At 42.9% G+C, this 25,343-nt stretch overlaps 1 protein-coding gene across 1 annotated transcript; it reads right to left on the bottom strand.

The window, feature by feature from the left end:
- Positions 1 to 47: 47 nt before the first annotated feature.
- Positions 48 to 23,696, bottom strand: LOC106609964 (LON peptidase N-terminal domain and RING finger protein 1). The gene is made up of 11 exons (XM_014209036.2): positions 22,909 to 23,696; positions 15,052 to 15,167; positions 12,452 to 12,574; positions 9,958 to 10,173; positions 9,458 to 9,686; positions 8,698 to 8,915; positions 8,365 to 8,486; positions 7,851 to 8,009; positions 5,104 to 5,266; positions 4,458 to 4,610; positions 48 to 2,191 (listed from the first exon to the last, which is right to left on the bottom strand). The coding sequence occupies exons 1-10, from the start codon at positions 23,549 to 23,551 to the stop codon at positions 4,575 to 4,577; spliced, it is 2,025 nt and encodes a 674-aa protein (XP_014064511.2). The 5' UTR covers positions 23,552 to 23,696; the 3' UTR covers positions 48 to 2,191; positions 4,458 to 4,574.
- Between the last annotated feature and the right edge of the window lie 1,647 nt (positions 23,697 to 25,343).

Raw genomic sequence — 25,343 nt, 5'->3', positions numbered from 1 at the left:
GTTACATTTAGTCCATACGTTAACATAATACCACTTGAGGCTTCAAGTTGAAAAAAATTGAGTTCATTTATTATTGAAAACTGATAACTTAAACATTCGAGAAAAAAGCATGATCTGTCCAAAATCAAAATGATTTAAACGAAAGAAAGTTGCAACTTGACATACATTATACACACCCGTGAACGATTCGGGCCATGAGGCAGCTGAAGAAAAGGCAAATAATTAACACAAATAGAATTACTAGTACGGCAAAAGGAATGCTAACCAAGACGTCACATTGTGCCATTCAAAGCAAAATGCTAAAATGGTATAAGGCAAAAATTTGTCTGCGAAATCGACCACCACAGATATATTCACCTACATTAGTACTTTTTTTCCGACAAAAGGCAGGTGACTGCTTTTTACTTGACAACAGGGTGACCTTTAACCTTTGCAGTGCTAAACACAGATAATTGTATAGTGTTGTTTCTTTCTCATTTTCACTGTGTCAAAATATTGCAAGTTCCCCTTTTGTGATTTTGTACATACAAACATACTGTCAAAATATATATTTAAATATCTGCCCTTAAAAATTACTTCAGTTTACATTGAATTTAAACAGGAAGTTAGAACTTTTGGTTTAGAAGAGAGACAGGAAATACAACACTCAAGTCACATGGATGACTTTGAGGTTTCTCTCAAGAATCGATAACTCGGAATGGGAAACATCCCTAATGCAAAATCAAAGACTAAGCTATCTGGATTCAAGAGGTTCCATATCCACTGAGAAACGACAACAAAAACAAAAACGCAGAGTAACGTATATTGGAAGTTTGGATTTTTTTGGGGAGTTATGCCTTGTTTTCAGCTAAGAAAAAAAAAACTGTTAAGAGAACAGAAGTTGGGAGCGTTGCGAGACCACAGTCCCACATCTGTAGCTATACTACAGACTGGACAAAATGGCTGCCAAAAGGGTTTTCTTTCTGTAGTCTTGGAAGAAAACCAAAAAATGGATGAAAAAGTAAAAACTTGGAGACATTAATAAAAAAGGGGGAAGCTCTCTTTTTCACCAGGGTCCACTGCCGCCAGGTGGCAGCGGTGAAGGAAGTTGTGCATTTAGTAGACATAGTGAAGTGACAGAGAGGGGCTTAATGCTCAGAAGAGTAAGATTCACACTTTTTTGTTTTCGTTGTTGTAAGGCTGCACCATCCCACTTGTTGGGCTTTGTAGTACACAAACAATTCTGGTACCCCCTCCCTCCATTTGTTACCACCAACCTTCTACAATTCATCCACCCACCCCCTCTCTCTGTCTGACTCAATTTCAGCATTTGGGATTTGCACAGAAGCACAGCCCACCCATAGAAACAAACACACATACACACACACATACACACTCCCTTCTACCATCAACAGTGGCCGAATAGAGACAGCGAGGCTGCTTGGGTAGTCTTGAGTAGACAAGACAACGGAGACATCTCTTCACCAATCTCTCTCTCTTTCTTTCTCTCTCTGGTAACCAAGCTGACAGTAGCAGGGGTGGCTGGTGCCACTGTTGAGTATAGACAGAGAGGCCTTTTTTTGTTTTCACCAACATCACACAGACAGAGACAGAGAGAGACAGAGAGAGAGACAGCGAGAGAACAGAGAGAGAGACAGCGAGAGAACAGAGAGAGAGAGAGACAGCGAGAGAACAGAGAGAGAGAGAGAGAGAGAACCAGTTCTTAGAATTTGTCCGATTATCTCAGCAGTCTGTGGCTTCTCGCCGATGTAGCTAGCTGGTGTGTGGTAGTTGTCGTACTGCTAAAGCTAGCTGCTTATGTGACTGGGATCTTGCTGGTGTCTTAGAAGTGCTGTGTGATTCTGTCCTCTCAGGGAGATGTCTCATTGACGTCTCATGGATGTCTTGTGGTGGATGCCTCAGCAGTAATAAAGAGCGAAATCCGATGTACCGAGGGAGACCTAGGTGTCTGTTGTTTTATGTGGTATGTAGGTACATGGTGCCCGAAACCAGGGAGTAAGAAGTAGTTGTGTTAGGGTGTAACTCTACTCTTCTACTCGTTGGGGATGCTCTGCAGGTAGGAGAGGATGTGCTGGATCTTGACCAGGCGTTCGCTCAGCGTGGTCATGGAAAGCACCGACAGCTGGTAGCGAGGGTCGATGGGCAGCACGGCCAGCAGCCACCAGCAGCAAGCCGGACCGTTGGGAGTCGCCTGGAGGAGAGGAGAGGAGGAGGAAAGGATACCACTGACCAGAAACATGATATCACTCACCTAAAACAATGGGTTGACAATGGACAGAGAATGGCTTGTTGGCTATTGTTTTTCTGCTGGGCCACAGAAGAATTCAAAAGGCTTTAAAGGGATCACGGTGCAAAAAAAAAAAAAGTGATTGGATAGGTTTAAACAGTATCATCACGACTTCACCTTGCCATTTGAAAGACTAGGTGGAATAATTGCCATGTTGGATACACCTATTCAGTCATTTCAGACGTATAAAGGAACTTGAGAGTAGAGGCTAGCGAGTCAGCCGGAGTTCAGTACATGCCTTACGTCAGACAGATATGATGGAGACGCTTCAGATCTACAAGATGTAGTAACTCATCTAGAGAGTCGGCATCCTAAATGGGTTGTTCTATAATTGAGCCAAGAATCTCAGAAAATGACTGACGTGGTGAATTAGCTTGCATCCAATGCAGCCTCAACCTAATCTGCCACTTATTGGATGTTGCTGTGTCAGAGTTACATGTTGTTTGTAATAAACTGGGTGGTTCGAGCCCTTAATGTTGATTGTCTGAAAGCTGTGGTATATCAGACCATATACCACAGGTATGACAAAACATTTCTTATTAGAAACACGCAGGCACACACAAACACAAGCTGCGGAAATGTAATCTAATCTTGACTATGGTTCCTCCGAGGACACTCATCATTAATCCTAGTATCTCCATATATAGCCAGGGTCTAACCACACATTATCCCAATTATATACAGTGCCTTGCAAAAGTATTAATCCCCCTTGGTGGTTTTTCTATTTTGTTGCATTACAGCCTGTAATTTAAATGGATTTTTATTTGGATTTCATGTAATGGACATACACAAAATAGTCCAAATTGGTGAAGTGAAAAAAATTACTTGTTTAAAAAAAAATCTGAACGGAAAATTGGTGCGTGCATATGTATTCAACCCCTTTGCTATGAAGCCCCTAAATAAGATCTGGTGCAACCAATTACCTTCAGAAGTCACATAATTAGTTCAATAAAGTCCACCTGTGTGCAATCTAAGTGTCACATGATCTGTCACATGATCTCAGTATATATACACCTGTTCTGAAAGGCCCCAGAGTCTGCAACACCACTAAGCAAGGGGCACCACCAAGCAAGCAGCACCATGAAGACCAAGGAGCTCTCCAAGCAGGTCAGGGACAAAGTTGTGGAGAAGTACAGATCAGGGTTGGGTCATAAAAAAATATCCTAAACTTTGAACATCCCACAGAGCACCATTAAATCCATTATTAAAAAATGGAAAGAATATGGCACCACAACAAACCTGCCAAGAGAGGGCCGCCCACCAAAACTCACAGACCAGGCAAGGAGGGCATTAATCAGAGAGGCAACAAAGAGACCAAAGATAACCCTGAAGGAGCTGCAAAGCTCCACAGTGGAGATTGGAGTATCTGTCCATAGGACCACTTTAAGCCGTACACTCCACAAAGCTAGGCTTTACGGAAGAGTGGCCAGAAAAAAGCCATTGCTTAAAGAAAAAAAGGACAATGGCTATAAGCAGACTGCTAAAGCAACACTCAAGTGGTTTAAGGGGAAACATTTAAATGTCTTAGAATGGCCTCGTCAAAGCCCAGACCTCAATCCAATTGAGAATCTGTGGTATGACTTAAAGATTGCTGTGCACCAGCGGAACTCATCCAACTTGAAGGAGCTGGAGCCGTTTTGCCTTGAAGAATGGGCATCTTCAAAGTGGTAGGCATGTTGTGTAAATCAAATCATACAAACCCCCCAAAAAATCCATTTTAATTCCAGGTTGTAAGGCAACAAAATAGGAAAAATGCCAAGGGGGTGAATACTTTCGCAAGCCACTGTAACTGTACCATTCCAAATTTTCCATGAAAAATGCTATGCCTCCATTGGATAGTGTGTGTGTGGTATAGAGGGTGAGGGGTTGTCGTAAGGACACTCTGAAGGAAGGTGACATAACACCTTCCTCCAGAGGATTAGTTAAGAATTGCCCACAATGATCTCTTCTAGAGCAGTGGAGCAACCGTAGAAATAGATTATATTGCTACGTGAGTGACACTGGAAGAAAGCCTGAAACAGCAAGGGACTAACTGAACTTATCCAATAAGAAACAATAATATTCATACTCTGTTGCAAATAGTTTTGCTACAGTATGCCCTAATGAATGACCCTGGAGAAGGGGAGGGGGAACACTATATGCCAGGGAAGAGATTTGTGTCTTAGCTCACCTGGATGTCGAGCTCTCTCTCGGGCATGGCGCCGAAGTGCTGAAGGATCTGGTTGCGGAAGCGGTTCTTGAGGTTCTGGAACCAGGTGTGCGCTTGTTCGTAAACGGCGTCGTGCAGCTACTGCAGCTGTGTCAACTCCTCGCTGTCGCTCACCTGTCAATCAATCAATCCATTTATCTTAACCATACAAGAGGGACATTAGGTTTGAAAGCAGGGGTCACATGAAAATGAAAACGACATACATTACAGTGTAGCATTCACCAGAACACCACACATAATCCATAATCCATTAACAGATGGCCTCTGATAAACTAAAATACAAGTTTGTTTTTACATGAGACCTTTTAAATCAAAGGGTGAATAATGGACTAAAAAGTAGATTATTCAAATTAAAATATTAGGCTAATTCAAGCTGTGCTAAACTTGTGAGTGGGAGTTATTATCAAGGTAGTCACACCAATGGAAAAAGGATTAAAATATAATTTTCTCTATGCTTTTGTGTTTTCTATTGTATTATTTTGCAATCCTTTCTTTACAAAAAAAAATATAACCAAATATATTACCAAAAAATACAAAGAACAGAAACTCTCCTTAAAGTAAAAACATCCGAACCAGTATTTTCGGGTAAGAGAACATGGGTTCTTACCCTGGTATCCTCCAGGTACTTGATGTCGGCGATGCAGTACCCGTCCTTCATCCCGCGGGTCAGCACCCGGAACCTCTTCCCTCCGATGGTGTCCACCACGGAACGCCCATCTGGGAGGAAGTGGACACTCCGGATGATCAGCATACAGCCGTAGTCCACAAATCTGAAACGGGAATATTCCGAATTTTTATTTGTTGTAATCATATAGTCATTTTAAGGTGATTTGCAAATGGTGATTATTTCTAAATTTGTATTTATTATGGATCCCCATTACTCTTCCTGGGGTCTGGCAAAATTAAGGAAGTTATACAATTTTAAGAACATTACAATACATTCATTACAGAATTCACAACACACTATAAGTGCGTGACCTCAGGCCCATACTCCACTACCACATATCTAGAACGCAAAATCCATGTGTGTGTATAGTGCGGATGTTATCATGTGTGTGTATGCATGTGTCTGTGCCTATGTTTTTGTTACTTCACAGTCCCCACTGTTGCATATGGTGTACTTTTACCTGCTTTTTAAATCTGATTCTACTGCTGGCATCAGTTACCTGATGTGGAATAGAGTTCCATGTAGTCATGGCTCTATATAGTACTGTGTGCCTCCCATTATCTGTTCTGGACTTGAGGACTGTGAAGAGACCTCTGGTGGCATGTCTTGTGGGGTATGCATGGGTGTCCGAGCTGTGTGTTAGTATTTTAAACAGACAGCTCGGTACATTCAGCTTGTCAACACCTCTTACAAAAACAAGTAATGAGGAAGTCAATCTCTCTTCCATGTTAGGCCATGAGAGATTGACATGTATGTCATTAAAGTTAGCTCTCCGTGTACTTTTAAGGGCCGGCCGTGCTGCCCAGTTCTGAGCCCACTGCAATTTTCCCAAGTCCATCTTTGTGGCACCTAACCACACGACTGAACAGTAGTCCAGGTGTGACAAAACCAGGGCCTGTAGGACCTGCCTTGTTGATAGTGTTGTTAAGGCAGAGCAGCGCTTTATTATTGTTAAAGTTGCATATATACATTTTGCAGGCGCTATTATACAAAGCGACTTAATCATGCCTGCATACATTTTACGTATGAGTGGTCCCAGGAATCAAACCAACTATCCTGGCGTTGCAAGCGCCATGCTCTACCAACTGAGCTAAAAAAGACCACAAATATATTGCATATGGTCGTTGCATAGTCAAATCAGACAGCCATTCAAAGCATTGTGAAAAGGTACCGGCTCATTGTAGGCAACATTTTGAACAGTAATGCAATGGATCATTAGATCAGTCTAAACCTTTGCACATTCACTAAAATCTAAATTGCGCCTATAATCCTAACACGGAACCCAAACCGGCTGCGCGCGTGCGCCATCGTGCATACATTTATTTTGTCCCCCCACACCAAACGCAATCACGACACGCAGGTTAAAATATCAAAAAACAAACTCTGAACCAATTACATTAATTTGGGGACAGGTCGAAAAGCATTAAACATGTATGGCAATTTAGCTAGCTAGCTTGCACTTGCTAGCTAATTTGTCCTATTTAGCTAGCTTGCTGTTGCTAGCTAATTTGTCCTGGGATATAAACATTGAGTTGTTATTTTACCTGAAATGCACAAGGTCCTCTACTCCGACAATTAATCCCCACATAAAAGGGTCAACCGAATCGTTTCTAGTCATCCCTCCTCCTTCCAGGCTTTTTCATCTTTGAACTTATATGATTGGCATCTAAACTTACATAGTATTACCACCACGACCGGCAACAAAGTTCATCTTTCAATGAGGAGATGGGAGAGGCAGGACTTGCAGCGCGATCTGCGTCAGAAATAGGAATGACTTGTATTTTAGCCCTTGGCAACGCAGACGCTCGTGAGCAGTGTGGGTGCAATAATTGAATAACAGTTTCTTAAATTTATTTTGCAAGGTATAAGTATGTAGTCAAGGTATGTAGTCAAGGTATAAGTCATATAATGGCCTTTGTCTTGCATTTCAAAGAGGATGGAACAACTTTTGGGGGGGAAAACACCTGTTTTTGTCTTTGTATTATCATTTACCAGATCTAATGTGTTATATTCTCCTACATTAATTTCACATTTCCACAAACTTCAAAGTGTTTCCTTTCAAATGGTATCAAGAATATGCACATCCTTGCTTCAGGTCCTGAGCTACAGGCAGTTAGATTTGGGTATGTCATTTTATATATATATATATTTTTATATATATTTTTATATATATATATATTTTTTTTTAAAGGGTCCTATCCTTTAAGTGAACTTACACAGGGCCATTGCATAGTCAAGTCAAACATCAGCATTCAACTCATTTGTGAGAAGGTACAGTAGCCTAAGGCATCTTGAAAAACGTAAATATTAGCATATATATGCTTAAATCTCATGAAATGTTTGAATTGTCTTTTTCCATCAGGAGGATGCTCAAAGTTGGATTTGATTTTATATTCAGTCAAAATCCTATTAGCTAGTATTTTCATAATTCCGCAGGCCCTGTCCTCTCTCTAACAGAGTTTTAATTAGTTCTCCAGGGTGAGGTGACAGAAGGTGACGCATTAGTGCGCAGCAGAATGGTGTGTGTGTGTGCATTTGAGTGAGTGTTTTATTTGCAAATGTGTGCGTGCTGGCCTATGTGAGCAGGTGCTTGTATCGGGTGCCACTGTGCCTGCCACTGTGCCTGCCACTGTGCCTGCCACTGTGCCTGCCACTGTGCCTGCCACTGTGCCTGCCACTGTTCCTACCCTTTCTGAGCGTCGTTGATGCACATCCCAAACTGGCGCGTGCCAGTCTCCATGCAGCGGCGGATCATGAGGCGGTACCGCGGTTCAAAGACGTGCAGGGGACAAGGCACGGTCGGGTAGGCCATGGTGCACACAAAGATGGGGACCTTCTTCATCAGGCTGCGGAGAAAGAGAGCGAGAGAGAGTTGGAATGATGCTAAGACACTCAAGCATCTCTCGCAGGTGAAGTGATTCAAATGTGACATACGCATTCCAAAGACGAAGTAAAAATAGATCAATAGAATTCCATCTAACGGTCAGTGCTAACATTAGGTGAACCTGTCTGCTGTGTGTGTTTTGCATGATTTCTCCTGCATTCATTTAAAAAAGGAAAAAAAAAAAAGAAAGTAGAACAACCAGGGAAAAAGAAAGACAAGGGTTCAGAGAGAAGGCGGAAGCCATAGCAATACAATTACCAGAATGGACATTCTAGTTTAATTCTATGTCAAAATGATATGTCAGGAGGACAACTCACTCTGCGAGCTCTTGGGTCTCCTCCAGGTGAGTCTTCTGCCGTTCCGACTGCGCCTTAGACAGGTATTGCTTTATCACTCGGTCCAGCACACTGGTAACCTTGTACTTCCTGGCTGCCAGATACTGGGGGGGTAGGGGGGAGAGAGAGAAGATTAAGGTTTTCTTTTTGAGGCCATGTCATTCTTTTTGAGGCCATGTCTTCCCCAAGTTAATTGTCTTAGGCCTCGTCCCAAATGGCACCATGTTCCCTATTCAGCGCACCACTTTTCAAAAATAGTGCACTATATAGGGACAAGCAGGCGCTTGGTCGTGGTTGGTGGTAGTGTCCTCTTACCTCTTTGAGGCTCTCCTTGCAGAGAGGACACTGGGGAGTGTGGTCCAGACAGCGCTCCAGACAGTTTTTACAGAAGGTGTGACCGCACGGCGTGGTCACTGGCTCGTAGAACAATCTAATGCAGAGGGAACACTCCAGGTCGTTGGGGTCCAGTAGGTCTCTGGGTACGACTCTGTGAGCTCGGGCTGAGGCTCCCTGGCTCGACGCACCACAGGCCACTACAGAGGAAGCGACAGGAGAACGTCAAACACTTCACACACACACCCAAGTACGCAGAGAGACGCATACAAACACAGACAGAGACAAGGTACCTGGCAATGGCTAATGGGACCGTTGCTAATTGGTACTGTGGCGGTTGCGGCTATGCAACTAATATAAAGGGAATCCATATTTTAGCTGCTTTAACCCAGGAATAATCACATTTAAAATAATAGAAAGCGCCAGCACTCAAGCTAAACCAGGGGTTCCCCAACTGGTGGCTGAATTCGGCCCGCGGGTGGTTTTATTTGGCCCTCAAAGTTTTCTGAGCCCCCCCCACCAAAAAAAAAACATGATCCTATACAAATGTAAGCAAGGTTTGAAATAGTTATGCTTTAGTCAGACATTATATCCATTTGGGCTTCTTGCGGTCCATTTGCAGTCTACAATTCGGGGCCCCCCGACCATCCGCTCAAGAAAATAAAAGAATGTAGTTGATGATCCCTGAGCTAAACTATTCCCTGTTTAATTACGACATACTAGCAGCAGTCTTGATTCCTACCTCCTTGTTTCTTATGCTTGCTCCCGTGGTTGTAGACGACGTGGGGTCCACCCTCGAAGAACATCAGCTTCCGCTTCAGTAGTATGCCTTTCTCCTGGTCCCCCAGCTGGGGTGCAGAGCAGACACGTTTAAGACCCTCATCCACGTCGCCCAGACCCGGCCCGTGGGCTCGCATCGAGTGAGCGCGGCTGAGGCCCGAACGCTCCAGGCTCCCTGAGCGACCTGGCTTCTGGACGGAAAGAGAGGAGGGGGAGGAGGAGCGAGAGAGAGAGAGAAGATTAGAAAGTTAAAAGGAGTGTTAGACATTGTTGATGCATTTTAACTGAACAAACTATAAAAAAATTCAAAACATACTTGACTTTGGAAACTTTGAATGCACCCTAGTGGTTCAGGGATTTTTATTTGACCTTTATTTAACTAGGCAAGTCAATTAAGAACAAATTCTTATTTACAATGACGGCCTACAGGGCAGTATCAAGCACACTGTCCAGTTAGCGTACCTCGTGCTGTGCGTCAGTGCTGGGATGTGCCGAGGAGGTGCGAGCCTGGACTTGGTGCAGGGCAGAGTGTTTGGCTTCGGCCTGATGCTGTTGGGCTCTGGCCTCGGCATCCGCTACCAAAATCTTACTACGCAGGTGAGGCGATGTGCTCTGCGCCGTCTCCCTCAGACCCACCTTCACGTTCTCGCCGGCCGGAGACAGCAGGTCGCACAGTATCTGTGGTACACATTGCGTTAGCCATAAGAGCAGTCCAACTGCATACAAATCGGCCAAAAATGGCAGAACAAGAGCCTAGTTCACTTAAATGCAGGAAAGTGGCTGGCCTAGACTGGGAGTGACCACTGGCCAGCCGGTCAAGTCTGCCTTCCTGGCACCAATGTGGATTTAGATGTAGAAAAATGTACTTGTCCACACAATGTGGAAATATGCCTTTGGCTTCACAATAACATGATTGACGTCAAAAACAAAAGGTTAAATCTGCAGTAAAGTTCACTTGTAGATAAGAAATATGTGTTTTGTTGTTGCACCAGCTCTGTTACTCTACTTCCACCCAATCCCTCTCATCCTATATATCAATGTTTCATTTCCTCCTCTAGGCCCTATATCTTCTCTTTCTCCCTTTCTATCTTCTGTGTTTCCCCTTCTTTTGCTCTCTCAGAGTCCATTACATGTTATGAGATGCTGACGAACACCCGGGCCCCGTTCCAATCCATATAAATCTATCTAATCCACATCCATTCCGCTGCACTCCCAGACACACAGAATGTCCAACTTTTGCATCTGCTAACCTGGTGCCCATCCAGGATCACAAGATGGGGAATTTGTGTTTCCATCAGCATTTAAAAGGAGATTTTCTTTTTAAGCACCATTTTTTCAGGACCTTGTGATGTAGGCTACTGATTGTATTATATGAGTTAAAGAAAACAGAAACACAGCTTTGCTGAAGCACACAGACACAAACATCACACAGACAATCCCATATAGCTCTTTTCAATCAAACAGGTTTCAGACAATACCCTTCTTGAGCAGAAAGAGAAGCCATTTGCACTCAGCTACTCAACCAATCAAAGTTCTTCTTAAAGAGTGAAACAACAAGAATGCAAATCCACACATCAACGACACGATCAAAGTAACGCAGGCCTATTTTCTCACATCCAGAGTATTACCCTAACACTTCACATAGCCTCGGAGACCCTGTCAGCGATTGTGATCGGACAACGGCCCACAGCGTCTATGACTTATGTCACCCTGCTTCGTCACAGTACTTTGTCTTAGTCCCGAATTACACCCCATACCCTACATAGCGCACTACTTTTGACCAGAGTCCATAGACCAAAGTCCCCATAGGTCTCTGGTCAATAGGGAAAGGGTGCCATTTAGGATGAAGCCTTTTGTCTAATGGGGTTAATGTCATTACAGGAGGGGAGAGTCACAAGGGCTGACCCACTGGAAAGTAAACCTCAAAAACATGGAGTCTTTGCTGGGATGTTGTGTTGAGGGAGGGGGGGAAAAAGATTTGTAACGCTTTATTTTAACTGAGACACTATGGTAATTAGTGAATACAGCATAAATAACTGCTACCCAAGACTTACTTCTTCGTCACGGGGATTCAATTGTAACGAATAACATTAAGTCCCAACTGTTACCAAGTACTTTCAGAGCACCTACCAAATAGATACAAGTGGTATTAGGTAAATAAATGTAACCAAAAAGAACGGCAAAGCGATGGACAGGCATAACTATGCCCATTCCAACTCTTATTCAACAGGGTGTCAACAAAAAAGAAATACGCTTTACTGCGCTCTGAACTTCACCTCAGTCTGACAGGTGATTCATCATGGAAGCATAACTCACAATCACCGTCAACGCGTTTTCCGTCAGCCGCAAAAACAGCTGCTTTTCTCTGCAAATAACGTGATTTAGTCGTTAATTAAGGCCGCTGTCAGCCCGATATGTTCCATCTCTCACGCAAGCGCCTAAAGGCTTAATTCCATTAGGCCAATGCTAAGGATAATAACCTAGCTAGCCGACGCTAGGCTATCAGCGAAGGAATGCACAGTGTTCCTTTTCATGGATGGTAAGCAAATCAGTGCCGGGAAACACTTGGCTTAAGTAAGACGAAAGGGGGAACTCAGAGAGCGCCTGGATTCTTATGAAACGGACTACGGCGCTAAGGGGGTCTAGACTTCAAACATTCCTGGAGATAAAAAAAAAAAAGTATTTATACAAGTATAAACTTAGGCACTGCAATTAGTGATAGGCCTAGATATTGTCAGGGTTGCATGTTCCCAGGATCGGGGGGGGGGTCTATCACTGATACACACAGAGGAAGTTTGGCTCAACAGAGCAACCTCTTCACAAAGTATGGAAAGACATTGAGAAGATACAATATCTCCTTGCTTTCTTGCACTCAAGTCAAGTCCCAAAGCTTCCAGGAAGACCAAAGCATTGCCAAAGCAAATTAGTTCAACAACAACATCACTCCTTCTCTCACATTTTCCACCTCTCGTTTGGCCAGGGTGAAGTCCTCGTCCAGGGCCAGACAGTGGAGGAAAACCTGCAGCGAGTCGTCCACCTGGCCCATGTCCTGGAGCACCTTGGCCTTCCAGTAGAAACCCTGGGAGAGAGAGAGAGAGAGTGACAGGGGGACGGGGAGGTTATAAAGAGTGCAAGACTTCCAGTGGAGAGAGGGAGAGATAGGTTACGTCGCTGCATTTCATTTGAGCGACAGCCAGAGGGTGAACCGCTAGAGAGAACGGTAGAGAGATGAGAGAGAGAGAGACCCCAGTAAGAACACAATGCAAGGTAGGCTGACAACACGAGTCAACATTGACCTGAATCACTCAACATCAATTCAGTTTTTTCAGGCTTCACTGAATAGGATTAACATACATTGCAAAAAATTCCTAAACCCTTTTTGGTCCTGAACCAGTTCGTCTTCTCTCTAGGAGAGGCATGACTCTTGCTCTAGCCTAGCTTGCTAAATTACACATTACCAACAAAATCAGCAGTTATGGGAAATACAGATTTAAATAAAAGGTCTACCCTGTGTGGCTACTAGCTTGGGCCTTTATGTTTATCCCCAACTATATATTTCCACCTCTTCAACTAACCTCTCACCATTAAGAATAACAGGGGAGGTTAGCTTGTCTTGCAGGTATGATCTTTGACCCTCTGTAACTTTCTCACTCATCATTATTCACAATTCATTCAGGGTTATCTGTAATCACGGTAGCGTCCACGTTAATGTAGAAGGGTTTAGAAACATATTATATTCTTATTTACAATAAAAGTCCTTCCAAAATGACACTACATTATTTACCATTAATTTCTACTGGGTACAAAATAATCTGAAACACAACCAAAACAAACTGAAAATGAATCCAATAAGGTTGTAGAGTCACAAGCTTGACGTAGTCATTGCGCGCTAGAAATATGGGATCAAATACTGAACTTTGACTACTTTATTTATAAGGTCATTTAGGGGTCTCAATAATTACCTTTTGAGAAATATTATTTGTTAAACAAAATCTCTTTCTCTAAGCAATTGCATTAGTGTCACGGATACTGCTGCTCATTCCGTGCACCAGCTCTGGAGGTCTACGTCACCGGCCTCTAGGTGTCACTGAACTGTTTCATTACGCACACCTGGCTCCCATTTCCCCTGATTGGCAATTGTATACATGTGCCCTCTGTTCACTATTGTCTTGTCGGTTATTTTTTCCCATGTCCGTTGGTCTTGTGAGTACCTGTGCTTTGTGGTTGTTGTGCACTTGTTGTTACGGGTCTCGTCCCGTGTATTTATTAGAGGTTTAACCTCGCTCTTTTGTTTGGGTTACTTCCCTGTGTTTTTGTATACGTTTTTGTTTTGGGTTTCGTCCCCTTTCATGGCATGTTGTATTTTTGGGTGGAGTATTAAAACCCAATTTTAGGTATTCCTGCACCTGTCTCCAATCATTGATATGTGACAATTAGTATAATATAATTTCTGAATTTTTTGGCGCATATGATATAGCTAAGTATTTGAATTATTTTATACAGTCATTATTGCTCATCTTTATCAAGGGTATCAATAATTTCAGACACCACTGTATATTTCCACACTGAGGTTGGAATAATACTGTGGAATTATGAAAATTATGATATTTCCCTTTTAGTGTAAGAGCTGTTTGAAAAGACCGCCTGAAATTTCAGCCTTGGTGGGATGGAGTTTTGGCCTGCCTGTTGACATCACCAGGTGGTAAATGAGTTAATAAACCAATAACAAAGCAAGTTCCAAACCTCTCTACCAATAACAGCTTGTTTTTCCCCTCCCCACTCAGACCACTCCCAGACAGTCTTGGCAAAATTCTTGCTTTCTCTTTCCTAAGAATCTATTTTTGTATTATTTTGGACCATTTTAAATTGAAAACAATCACAGTAACGTTCTTAATTGTTACCCAGAAATGATTTGATATTATGATAAAAACATCTGCATTAGACCATTTAAAATAGCTCAAGGTACAGTAAAAAGAAAGTGTGACCAAATGTGCAAATGCACATCTCCCAAATGAGGCTCTGTACCCTGTATCAAAAAAAGTGATGTAAAGGGAAAAACAAATCAACCTTTGATACAGACAAAATGTCTAAAGGTATAGAAGGTTATACAGTAATATTCTATTATAATTTATCAAGTCTTAAAAATAGAATTAGAGGACATAATGAACAATGCTGTTTAGTGCTAAGATGTCCTAAAATATATCCTACCGGTTCATATTCAGGATGGCCTGCTAACCCATTTAGACTTACTAACACCTGGCTGAGCCTCTAATCAGCCTCCATTTCCCCTCCATGACGCATCACGCGGTGTAGTAAAGCGTGGAGGATATAACCGGAGCTGTAGACTTTTACTGTTTTAAAGTGCCACAGGGTGCCTGGGTAAGAACTAAGGATAATGATAGTGCCGGGGAGCAGACAAGTGAATTAAGTAGGCCCTCAGCAAACTTAAAACCTCCAATAACAACATTTGTTTTAATTTCCTCAATATTTTTTTTCTCCCACTTGTGCCTACTGAACTTAACACACAGTTTCCCCCCGTTTGGTCCAGTAACCTACCTCTGCAGAGAGGGTGGAGCCAAGACAGAGTTCAGCGTCCTCCAGGGCCAATCGGTACTGCAGGAGCCCGGTGTAGGCCTTGACCCGTGACCACCGCACCGCCTCATCCCCAGGATCTGGGAAAAAAAGGAGAGAAGGATAAAGGAGGAGAGACAGATTATTTGATTAAAAACAGACCATTTCCGACAACGGCCATTTTACAAATATTTTTGGATCCGTCACCGAAGATAACCATAACTCCAGGGTGGAATATCAGTCTAATGAGAATTGCATACATTCAACATAATAGCAAATGACGGAATGAAAGCTTAGGTTACATCCATAAAAGGATGCATGTCAAACACGTGACATGAAGACCTATATATATTAAAACCAGGAGATAGTGATAGCATTTACAATGCATTCGGAAAGTATTCTGACCCCTTCACTTTTTCCACATTTTGCTACATTACAGCCTTATTCTAAAATGTATTAAATCATTTTGTCCCCCTCATCAATCTACACACAATACCCCATAATGACAAAGCAAAAACAGGTTTAGCCATTTTCACAAATTTACATAAGTATTCAGACCATTTACACGGTACTTTGTTGAAGCGCCTTTGGCAGGGATTACAGCCTCAAGTCTTCTTGGGTATGACGCTACAAGCTTGGCACACCATTATTTTATTATAAGCTCTGTCAGGTTGGATGGAGTGCGTCGCTGCACAGCTATTTTCAGGTCTCTCCAGAGATGTTTGACCGGGTTCAAATCCGGGCTCTGGTTGGGCCACTCAAGAACATTCAGAGACTTATCCCGAAGCCACTTGTTGTCTTGGCTGTGTGCTTAGGGCCGTTATCCTGTTGGAAGGTGAACCTTTACCCCATTCTGAGGTCCTGAGCAGGTTTTTATCAAGAATCTATCTGTACTATGCTCTGTTCATCTTTCCCTCAATCCTGACTAGTCTCCCAGTCCCTGCCACTGAAAAACATTCCCACAGCATGATGCTGCCACCACCATGCTTCACTGTAAGGGATGGTAATGGCCAGGTGTGCAGTGCCTGGTTTCCTCCAGACGTGATGCTTGGCATTCAGGTCAAAGAGTTCCATCTTGGTTTCATCAGACCAGAGAACCTTGTTTCTCATGGTCTGGGAGTCCTTAAGGTGCCTTTTGGCAAACTCCAAGCGGACTATCATGTGCCTTTACTGAGAAGTGGCTTCCGTCTGGCCACTCAACCATAAAGGCCTGATTAGTGGAGTGCTGCAAAGATGGTTGTCCTTTTTGAAGGTTCTCCCATCTCCACAGAGGAACTCTGGAGCTTTGTCAGAGTGACCATCGGGTTCTTGGTCACCTCCCTGACCAAGGCACTTCTCTCCCGATTGCTCAGCTTAGCCAAGCGCCCAGCTCTAGGAAGAGTCTTGGTGGTTACAAACTTCTTCGATTTAAGAATGATGGATGCCATTTTGTTCTTGGGGACCTTCAATGCTGCAGAAATGTTTTGGCACTCTTCCCCAGATTTGTGCCTCAACGCAAACCTGTCTCTGACCTCTACGGACAATTCCTTTGACCTCATGGCTTGGTTTTTGCTCTGACATGCACTGTCAACTGTGGGACCTTATATAGACAGGTCTGTGTCTTTCCAAATCATGTCCAATCAATTGAATTTACCACAGGTGGAGTCCAAGTTGTAGAAACATCACAAGGATGATCAATGGAAAAAGGATGCACCTGAGCTCAATTTCGAGTCTCATAGAAAAGGGTCTGAATACTTATGTAAAAACGGTATTTCAGTTCTTTATTTTCAATAAATTTGCAAAAATGTCTAAAAAACTGTTTTCGCTCTGTCATTATGGGGAATTGTGTGCAGATTGATGAGGGAATTTTATAAAAAATAAATTTTTAAATAAGGCTGCAAAGTAACAAAATGTGGAAAAGGTGAAGGGGTCTGAATACTTTCAGAATGAACTGTACGTCATTCACATATTTGTACGGGAAACTCCTGATGGCGCATGAAGCCGGAAATATTTGAATTTGAAGCGCGCCATATTGCTGAATGGGGCTGAATGGCACCAAAAAAATGTCTAAGGATCATGGTCAAAGTGGCCGTAACTAGCAAAGGATGATGGTCGAAGTAGTCGTTTTCATCCTGCCTGAGAGAGTCAACCACGTGAATACCACGTGCAATGAGCGTGCACGAGGGTGCGAGCTCCCTTGTAGCCTGCCGGCCCTTGATTGGTCTGTGTCAGCACATGACAAATGTAGTAGTCAGAATGGAACACTATTTAATTAAATATCTGGATTGGTAGCAAACCTTTAAAGAATTTACTGCGGGAATTGAACTTGATCATAATAAACACATTTTAGAGCCAAAAAAATTGCCATTAAAAAAAATGTGGTCTATTCTCGCAATCTTAAATTACATTCTAGGGCAGACCAGGGCTTTTTGCTACGCAGTAGCCGACCAGCAGAGCTCGTGACTTCACGCTCCAGACCGCACACTGGGGGTCTGTGAATACTGTGACAATCCTGTCAAGGAGTAGTCCTATGAATGATCCAAGGCATGACATTGGTCCGGAAGGTGTCTTAAATCAGTCCAGAATTCTATAAAAGCATCCTGCAATTCTATTATTGTTTCTATGAAGCTGAAAGAAACTTTTGCAGTGTTAAAGCTAATTTCCTGAAATTCTATGCATTTTGACATGGCTATTTCTGTGTTCGTATGCTCAAACACTATAACAAAATCATCAGGGACCCCAATCGGGAACCCTGGGCATATACCCTGCGTAGCATGTCAGTAATCCAGCCATACCAAAAATACTCCTAAATTCAACATTTTGGACATGTTAGATTCTACCTGACTGTCAAAGATTATATTATAAAACAAGTATGTAGGTCAATTATATTTTCTACATACTTTCTGTGTGGATGTAGTCATTTAAGTTTACACTGTAAGTGTTTTTCCATCCCAAAGATTGTTTAGTAAAAAAAAAAGTTTTTTATATATATATACACTGCTCAAAAAAATTAAGGGAACACTTAAACAACACAATGTAACTCCAAGTCAATCACACTTCTGTGAAATCAAACTGTCCACTTAGGAAGCAACACTGATTGACAAATTTCACATGCTGTTGTGCAAATGGAATAGACAACAGGTGGAAATTATAGGCAATTAGCAAGACACCCCCAATAAAGGAGTGGTTCTGCAGGTGGGGACCACAGACCACTTCTCAGTTCCTATGCTTCCTGGCTGATGTTTTGGTCACTTTTGAATGCTGCCGGTGCTTTCACTCTAGTGGTAGCATGAGACGGAGTCTACAACCCACACAAGTGGCTCAGGTAGTGCAGCTCATCCAGGATGGCACATCAATGCGAGCTGTGGCAAGAAGGTTTGCTGTGTCTGTCAGCGTAGTGTCCAGAGCATGGAGGCGCTACCAGGAGACAGGCCAGTACATCATGAGACGTGGAGGAGGCCGTAGGAGGGCAACAACCCAGCAGCAGGACCGCTACCTCCGCCTTTGTGCAAGGAGGAGCAGGAGAAGCACTGCCAGAGCCCTGCAAAATGACCTCCAGCAGGCCACAAATGTGCATGTGTCTGCTCAAACGGTCAGAAACAGACTCCATGAGGATGGTATGAGGGCCCGACGTCCACAGGTGGGGGTTGTGCTTACAGCCCAACACCGTGCTGAACGTTTGGCATTTGCCAGAGAACACCAAGATTGGCAAATTCGCCACTGGCTCTTCACAGATGAAAGCAGGTTCACACTGAGCACGTGACAGACGTGACAGAGTCTGGAGACGCCGTGGAGAACGTTCTGCTGCCTGCAACATCCTCCAGCATGACCGGTTTGGCGGTGGGTCAGTCATGGTGTGGGGTGGCATTTCTTTGGGGGGCCGCACAGCCCTCCATGTGCTCGCCAGAGGTAGCCTGACTGCCATTAGGTACCGGGATGAGATCCTCAGACCCCTTGTGAGACCATATGCTGGTGCGGTTAGCCCTGGGTTCCTCCTAATGCAAGACAATGCTAGACCTCATGTGGCTGGAGTGTGTCAGCAGTTCCTGCAAGAGGAAGGCATTGATGCTATGGACTGGCCCGCCTGTTCCCCAGACCTGAATCCAATTGAGCACATCTGGGACATCATGTCTCGCTCCATCCACCAACGCCACGTTGTACCACAGACTGTCCAGGAGTTGGCGGATGCTTTAGTCCAGGTCTGGGAGGAGATCCGTCAGGAGACCATCCGCCACCTCATCAGGAGCATGCCCAGGCGTTGTAGGGAGGTCATACAGGCACGTGGAGGCCACACCCACTACTGAGCCTCATTTTGACTTGTTTTAAGGACATTACATCAAAGTTGGATCGGCCTGTCGTGTGGTTTTCCACTTTAAATGTTGAGTGTGACTCCAAATCCAGACCTCCATGGGTTGATAAATGGGATTTCCATTGATTATTTTTGTGTGGTTTTGTTGTCAGCACATTCAACTATGTAAAGAAAAAAGTATTTAATAAGATTATTTCTTTCATTCAGATCTAGGATGTGTTGTTTAAGTGTTCCCTTTATTTTTTTGAGCAGTATATTATAATTAAGTCTATGATTTGATAGAGCAGTCTGACTGAGCGATGGTAGGCACCAGCAGGCTCGTAAGCATTCCTTCAAACAGCACTTTCGTGCGTTTTGCCAGCAGCTCTTCGCTGTGCTTCAAGCATTGCGCTGTTTAAGACTTCAAGCCTATCAACTCCCAAGATTAGGCTGGTGTAACCCATGTGAAATGGCTAGCTAGTTAGCGGGGTGTGCGCTAATAGCGTTTCAAACGTCACTCGCTCTGAGACTTGGAGTAGTTGTTCCCCTTGCTCTGCATGGGTAACGCTGCTTCGAGGGTGGCTGTTGTCGATGTGTTCCTGGTTCGAGCCCAGGTAGGAGCGAGGAGAGGGACGGAAGCTATACTGTTACACTGGCAATACTAAAGTGCCTATAAGAACATCCAATAGTCAAAGGTATATGAAATACAAATCGTATAGAGAGAAATAGTCCTATAATAACTACAACCTAAAACATCTTACCTGGGAATATTAAAGACTCATGTTAAAAGGAACCACCAACTTTCATATGTTCTCATGTTCTGAGCAAGGAACTTAAACGTTAGCTTTTTTACATGGCACATATTGCACTTTTACTTTCTTCTCCAACACTTTGTTTTTGCATTATTTAAACCAAATTGAACATGTTTCATTATTTATTTGAGGCTAAATTGATTTTATTGATGTATTATATTAAGTTAAAATAAGTGTTCATTCAGTATTGTTGTAATTGTCATTATTACAAATAAATAAAAAAAAGATCAACCGATTAATCGGTATCGGCTTTTTTTTGGTCCTCCAATAATCGGTATCGGTGTTGAAAAATCATAAATCGGTCGACCTCTACAATATATATATATATATATATATATATATATATATATATATATATAAAAAACATTTAGTATCTCCTACTGTAAATAACCTACACACTGTGTGTGTGTGTAGCCAGCCAGCCAGCCAGCCAGCTAGAAAAATGGCAGAAAAATAAAAGACGGACATCAGAGTATTTTTCAGTACACCAAAACGCAAAGTAAGAACCCTAGTAGCCTAATATCTCAAAGACTAGTTGATAAAATGTTCATAAGAAAGAAATTCGAATGGAAATGTTTCACAATGATGTCATTAGGCAGAGCAGGCAACATGGTACACAGACAGCAGAGTTGGGGACAGATATGCAGGGACAGACTGGCAGAGACAGGGAGTCTCAGCTAAGTTTGTTGAGTCTTTGTTTGGCAACATTATGAAAGGTTCTCAATTTTTTTGACTTGTAAAATAGGAACATAATTGGAAAATGCCATGGATACCCCCCACTCTCAACTTAAACTGGTGACTGAACTAAGATTTGTTAAAGGCAATGGTATTGCTGTTGTGATTAGTTGTGTAGTTTTGGGTACCGGTAGTTAGGAGTACGGCAAACACCTTATTTCTTTGGTTCCTCAATATACATTTACCATATTACAATGTAGGCTGTGTTACAGCACTACTTTTGGTGTCCCCCTCAGGAATTGCTCTTGAGAAAATTTAATGTAATTGTCCCCTCCAAAGTTGATATCAGATTTTCGCCCCTGACATTACGGAGAGCATCGCCTTGGTTAGCATCTGTAACTGTTGATCTGATTGATTTTAGAATTATTTTCCAAGAATAATTGGCTGTCAAGGTGAGATTTTGAGTCCGGTTCGGTTTCAGTTCGATTGTTACAAAATAATCAAGTTTTTTTAAATTTTGGTTTCAACTATTATTGTTAACATTAAATGCACTATGTGGGTTGAATGCTGTAACAATATAGAATAAAACAATTAATACAAGTCCCAAGATGTTAGTGACTGCCCATTACTGCTTATCACTTATTATCCATAAATGATTCACATTATTCATCAAATATTTAAGTTGTGTATATTAAATTAGTTGTATTTGATGACTATTATTTCATTCCAAGTCATCCCATTTTCAGGTAGAGATACCTCGCGAAGCAACTGGTCTCTATCCCTCTCGATCGCGCATTCTTCTGTCTCAGGTGTCTGCCAAACACTATCCCAAAGTAGCAGGCCTAAAAGGCTACGTTCACACAGTCAGCCCAATTCTGATATTTTCCCCACTAATTAGTCTTTTGATCAATCACATCAGATCTTTTCACGTCAAGCTCTTTTTCAGAGCTGCCCTGATTGGTCAAGAAATCTATTAGCGAATTGGGCTGCTTGTGTTAATGCATCTGAAGAAACAAAGACTGGACAAGTAGGCGAGCAATGGATTATGCCTATTTGTGGTTAATTACGATGTTTTCTGCACTAAACTATGTAAAATATTGGCCTAATGTAAACTACAACTCCCTACAAAGCACAGTTTGGGCTTGATCTAATGTCTCTAAAGAAACAGCACTGAGCTCACAGAAAAAAAAACATAACAAAATGGAATTCGGATAATTTAACAGATTTCGGTCAATTACCTTTCAGGAAACTCTTAGGTATTTATGTTTTAAGTATTACTAATTGTATGTCTGGTGTCATTAAAACCTCAAGGCATCTAATAATTGAAGGTATCTAGACATAGCCTACAGCAATGACTATAAACTTCCGTGCTGTCACTTTGTATTGCGTTGACACTCTCTGCACTTTTTACTTTTTGGTGTGTTATGTACCAGTAGAGACTTGGCAACATACAGGTATAAATACGTTTGTTATGTGGAAATGCAATCACGTGAACTGCATCGTCATGCCTTGATCTGGCAGCACATTTAGCCTTTTTTTATTTTTTTTATTTTTCGGACTTCGGGAAACATTTGAGAGGGGACCAAACGTTATAACATTATTGATTGGCAAACCCAGCACTCTCACACAACCTGCCTTATGAAACTCGCTGCTTGTGCGCATGCCCAACTTACGACATTTCGTAACAGGGGTTAGTTACGCCAGTGGCACAGAGGCTGCGTTCTCACAGGTAACACAATTCTGAGATTTTTTTTCTCACTAATTGGTCTTTTGACCAATCACATCAGATCTTTTCACGATTTGATTGGTCAAAAGATCAATTAGTGAAGAAAAAAAAAAGATGAGAATTGGGCTGCCTGTAAACGCAGCCAAAGGACCTACAGACACATGACAAGTGGGTACCCGTAATATTGGTCAGTGGAACTCCCCTTCCCTACTCTTCGATAATAAAGACCACAAATAGTAATAGGGAGTGACTAAAATAACACTTTGTTTTCATGCTTTGACAGGTTTCCTAAACGTCTCATCTTAGCATATAAAACAAGGATGCGAAGTGATTGGTGGTCTCCACAAGCCCCCCCCCCTCACCAGATTCAATCACATCTGTCGCTAGTGATACGGCCTCCTCGAAATGTTTCCTTCTAGACAGGTCTTCAATTTCACTAATAGCTCGAGACCTTTTCAGCTCCTCAGGAAACCACTTTTCCAAAAGTCCGAATAGAATCACATTCGTTTTAAACTCCGTCGGCCTGCCTTCTACCTCGCTACACAGCTTGCATTTGGAGAGCAGCTGATGTTGTAAACATCTTTTACAGTACGAATGTCCACAGCCGATAGTCACGGGCTCGCCTAGAAATCTATGACAATTCGGGCAGTCAAAAACGTCCTCTTCCCCGGCGTTATCAATAATATGTGGCGTTCGTTCCGAAGGCGCCTCATCCTTTCCCAGCTTTCTCTTAAAGTTGCGCAGAATACAATCCACTAAAGTGCTCATCTGCTCCGGCCCTACAGAACTATATCTCAAGGCCATCGAGTAAACATAGATGGCTTCTTTGAGACGGTTTTCTGATGCCAGTGCGTCGGCTTTTTGTAAAATAAGTGTGTGATTGTCTACATTGTCCTGCTCCTCGTCCCAGTCGTATTCTGGTTCAATGAAGAATCCTTTTCTTTCTTCGACGGCGTCCTCTCCTTCGGGGTGTTGGACCGACATTGTAGGATAGATGATCGGCATACAATGTATACCGGTTATTATAAACGTATTTAAAACATGTGTTCAGCCATAGCTATAACCTACAACGTGTCTAGCTTATGTGCCAGTAGAGACTTGGCAACATACAGGTCTACACCCGATTGTTACGTAAAAATGCGATCACGTGTTCGGCATCTCAGTGACTTGGTTGGCCAGCGCGTCTCGATTACAAAACCTGAGTTTAGAAGTTTCGTAACTGACGAAATGTGCGCAGACGCAAAGTGTAACACATTGAGCTATAAAAGAGAGGCGCGAGTAGCTTTTTCTCCCTGTGCCAGCACTAAATAATGCAGTGGCGTAATTTCAGCTAAACCTAGGGAATGGCAAAGTGGGGTGGGGGTGGGGGGGATTTCAAAGCCTCTACGGAGTTTTGGGTAAGTTGAAGCTCATTTAGGCCTACTGCAGTTCTACACAATTTAAAAGCTCTAAAAATTGTATTTTGGAGGACAGCAAAAACAAACAAAAATGTCTTAAGTTATTAATTATCACCTCAATATGATGTTTAAAGGTTCGTGGAAAGGTGTGTACAAGGTTAGCTACTCAACCTCATCATAAATTGACTAATTTACAACAAGGCCGACTTTAAATATCAATGTGAAAGTAACCGATGCATAAAACAGTTGACAGGGAAGGCAAACTATGACAGATACATTCTACACATGCATTGAAATAAAATGCATACATCAGAGGACTGCAGCCTACTCAGGCCTACAATCGGCAGGGATGCATGAAGAAAAACAAACTCGACCAAATAATGACGAAAATCACGAAATACAAAAGGAAAATCTACACATGCCTTTTTAAATGGAGCTAAGGCCCCGCGCATGATTCAGCACTGCTCAATGGACTGCGCCTCCGGACAGGTGGTCATAGTGGAACTCCGTGGTGTGGTGCTGAATGGACAGCGCCTCCGGACAGGTGGTCATAGTGGAACTCCGTGGTGTGGTGCTGAATGGACAGCGCCTCCGGACAGGTGGTCAGAGTGGAACTCCGTGGTGTGGTGCTGAATGGACAGCGCCTCCGGACAGGTGGTCAGAGTGGAACTCCGTGGTGTGGTGCTGAATGGACAGCGCCTCCGGACAGGTAGTCATAGTGGAACTCCGTGGTGTGGTGCTGAATGGACAGCGCTTCCGGACAGGTAGTCATAGTGGAACTCCGTGGTGTGGTGCTGAATGGACAGCGCTTCCGGACAGGTAGTCATAGTGGAACTCCCTGGTGTGGTGCTGAATGGACAGCGCCTCCGGACAGGTGATCATAGTGGAACTCCGTGGTGTGGTGCTGAATGGACAGCGCCTATGTTCAGTTGCCAGCTATATAAATATTTTGTTTTTGGGCAGTTAAGACATTTTTGGGACACAGTTAGGTAGCCTAAAACAGTGTAGCCTACTAAGACAGTGTCTCTGCGCTTCCCACTCATTACTGTATTTGACTGTCTGCCTTATTCGCCAGGGAAGGGGAAAAACATTCAGCGAATATTGAAGCATTGAATCAACAAGGTGGCCCTGTGAATATTGAAACATTGTATCAATGAACGAGGCTGTTTGGAGAATATTGAAAAATGTACTAGGTCAACAAAGACAGTTACGAGATTATTGATTGTAACATACTAGCCAACGAGGGGTCGGCTCGCGCAATTCTTTCCCCGGGCCAGCTTGTCTCTGATATTATTGTATTGCCTACGCAGTAGGCGAGTGCTCATTATTATATATTTTTTTAAACATCCCTAAATCCACGCTGTAGCTAAATATTCTGGCAATATTTAATGATGTTTTGC

Source organism: Salmo salar, chromosome ssa08, assembly GCF_905237065.1.
Source record: "Salmo salar chromosome ssa08, Ssal_v3.1, whole genome shotgun sequence".
Classification (NCBI taxonomy): domain Eukaryota; kingdom Metazoa; phylum Chordata; class Actinopteri; order Salmoniformes; family Salmonidae; genus Salmo; species Salmo salar.
This window is presented reverse-complemented; position numbering and strand designations above follow the sequence as displayed.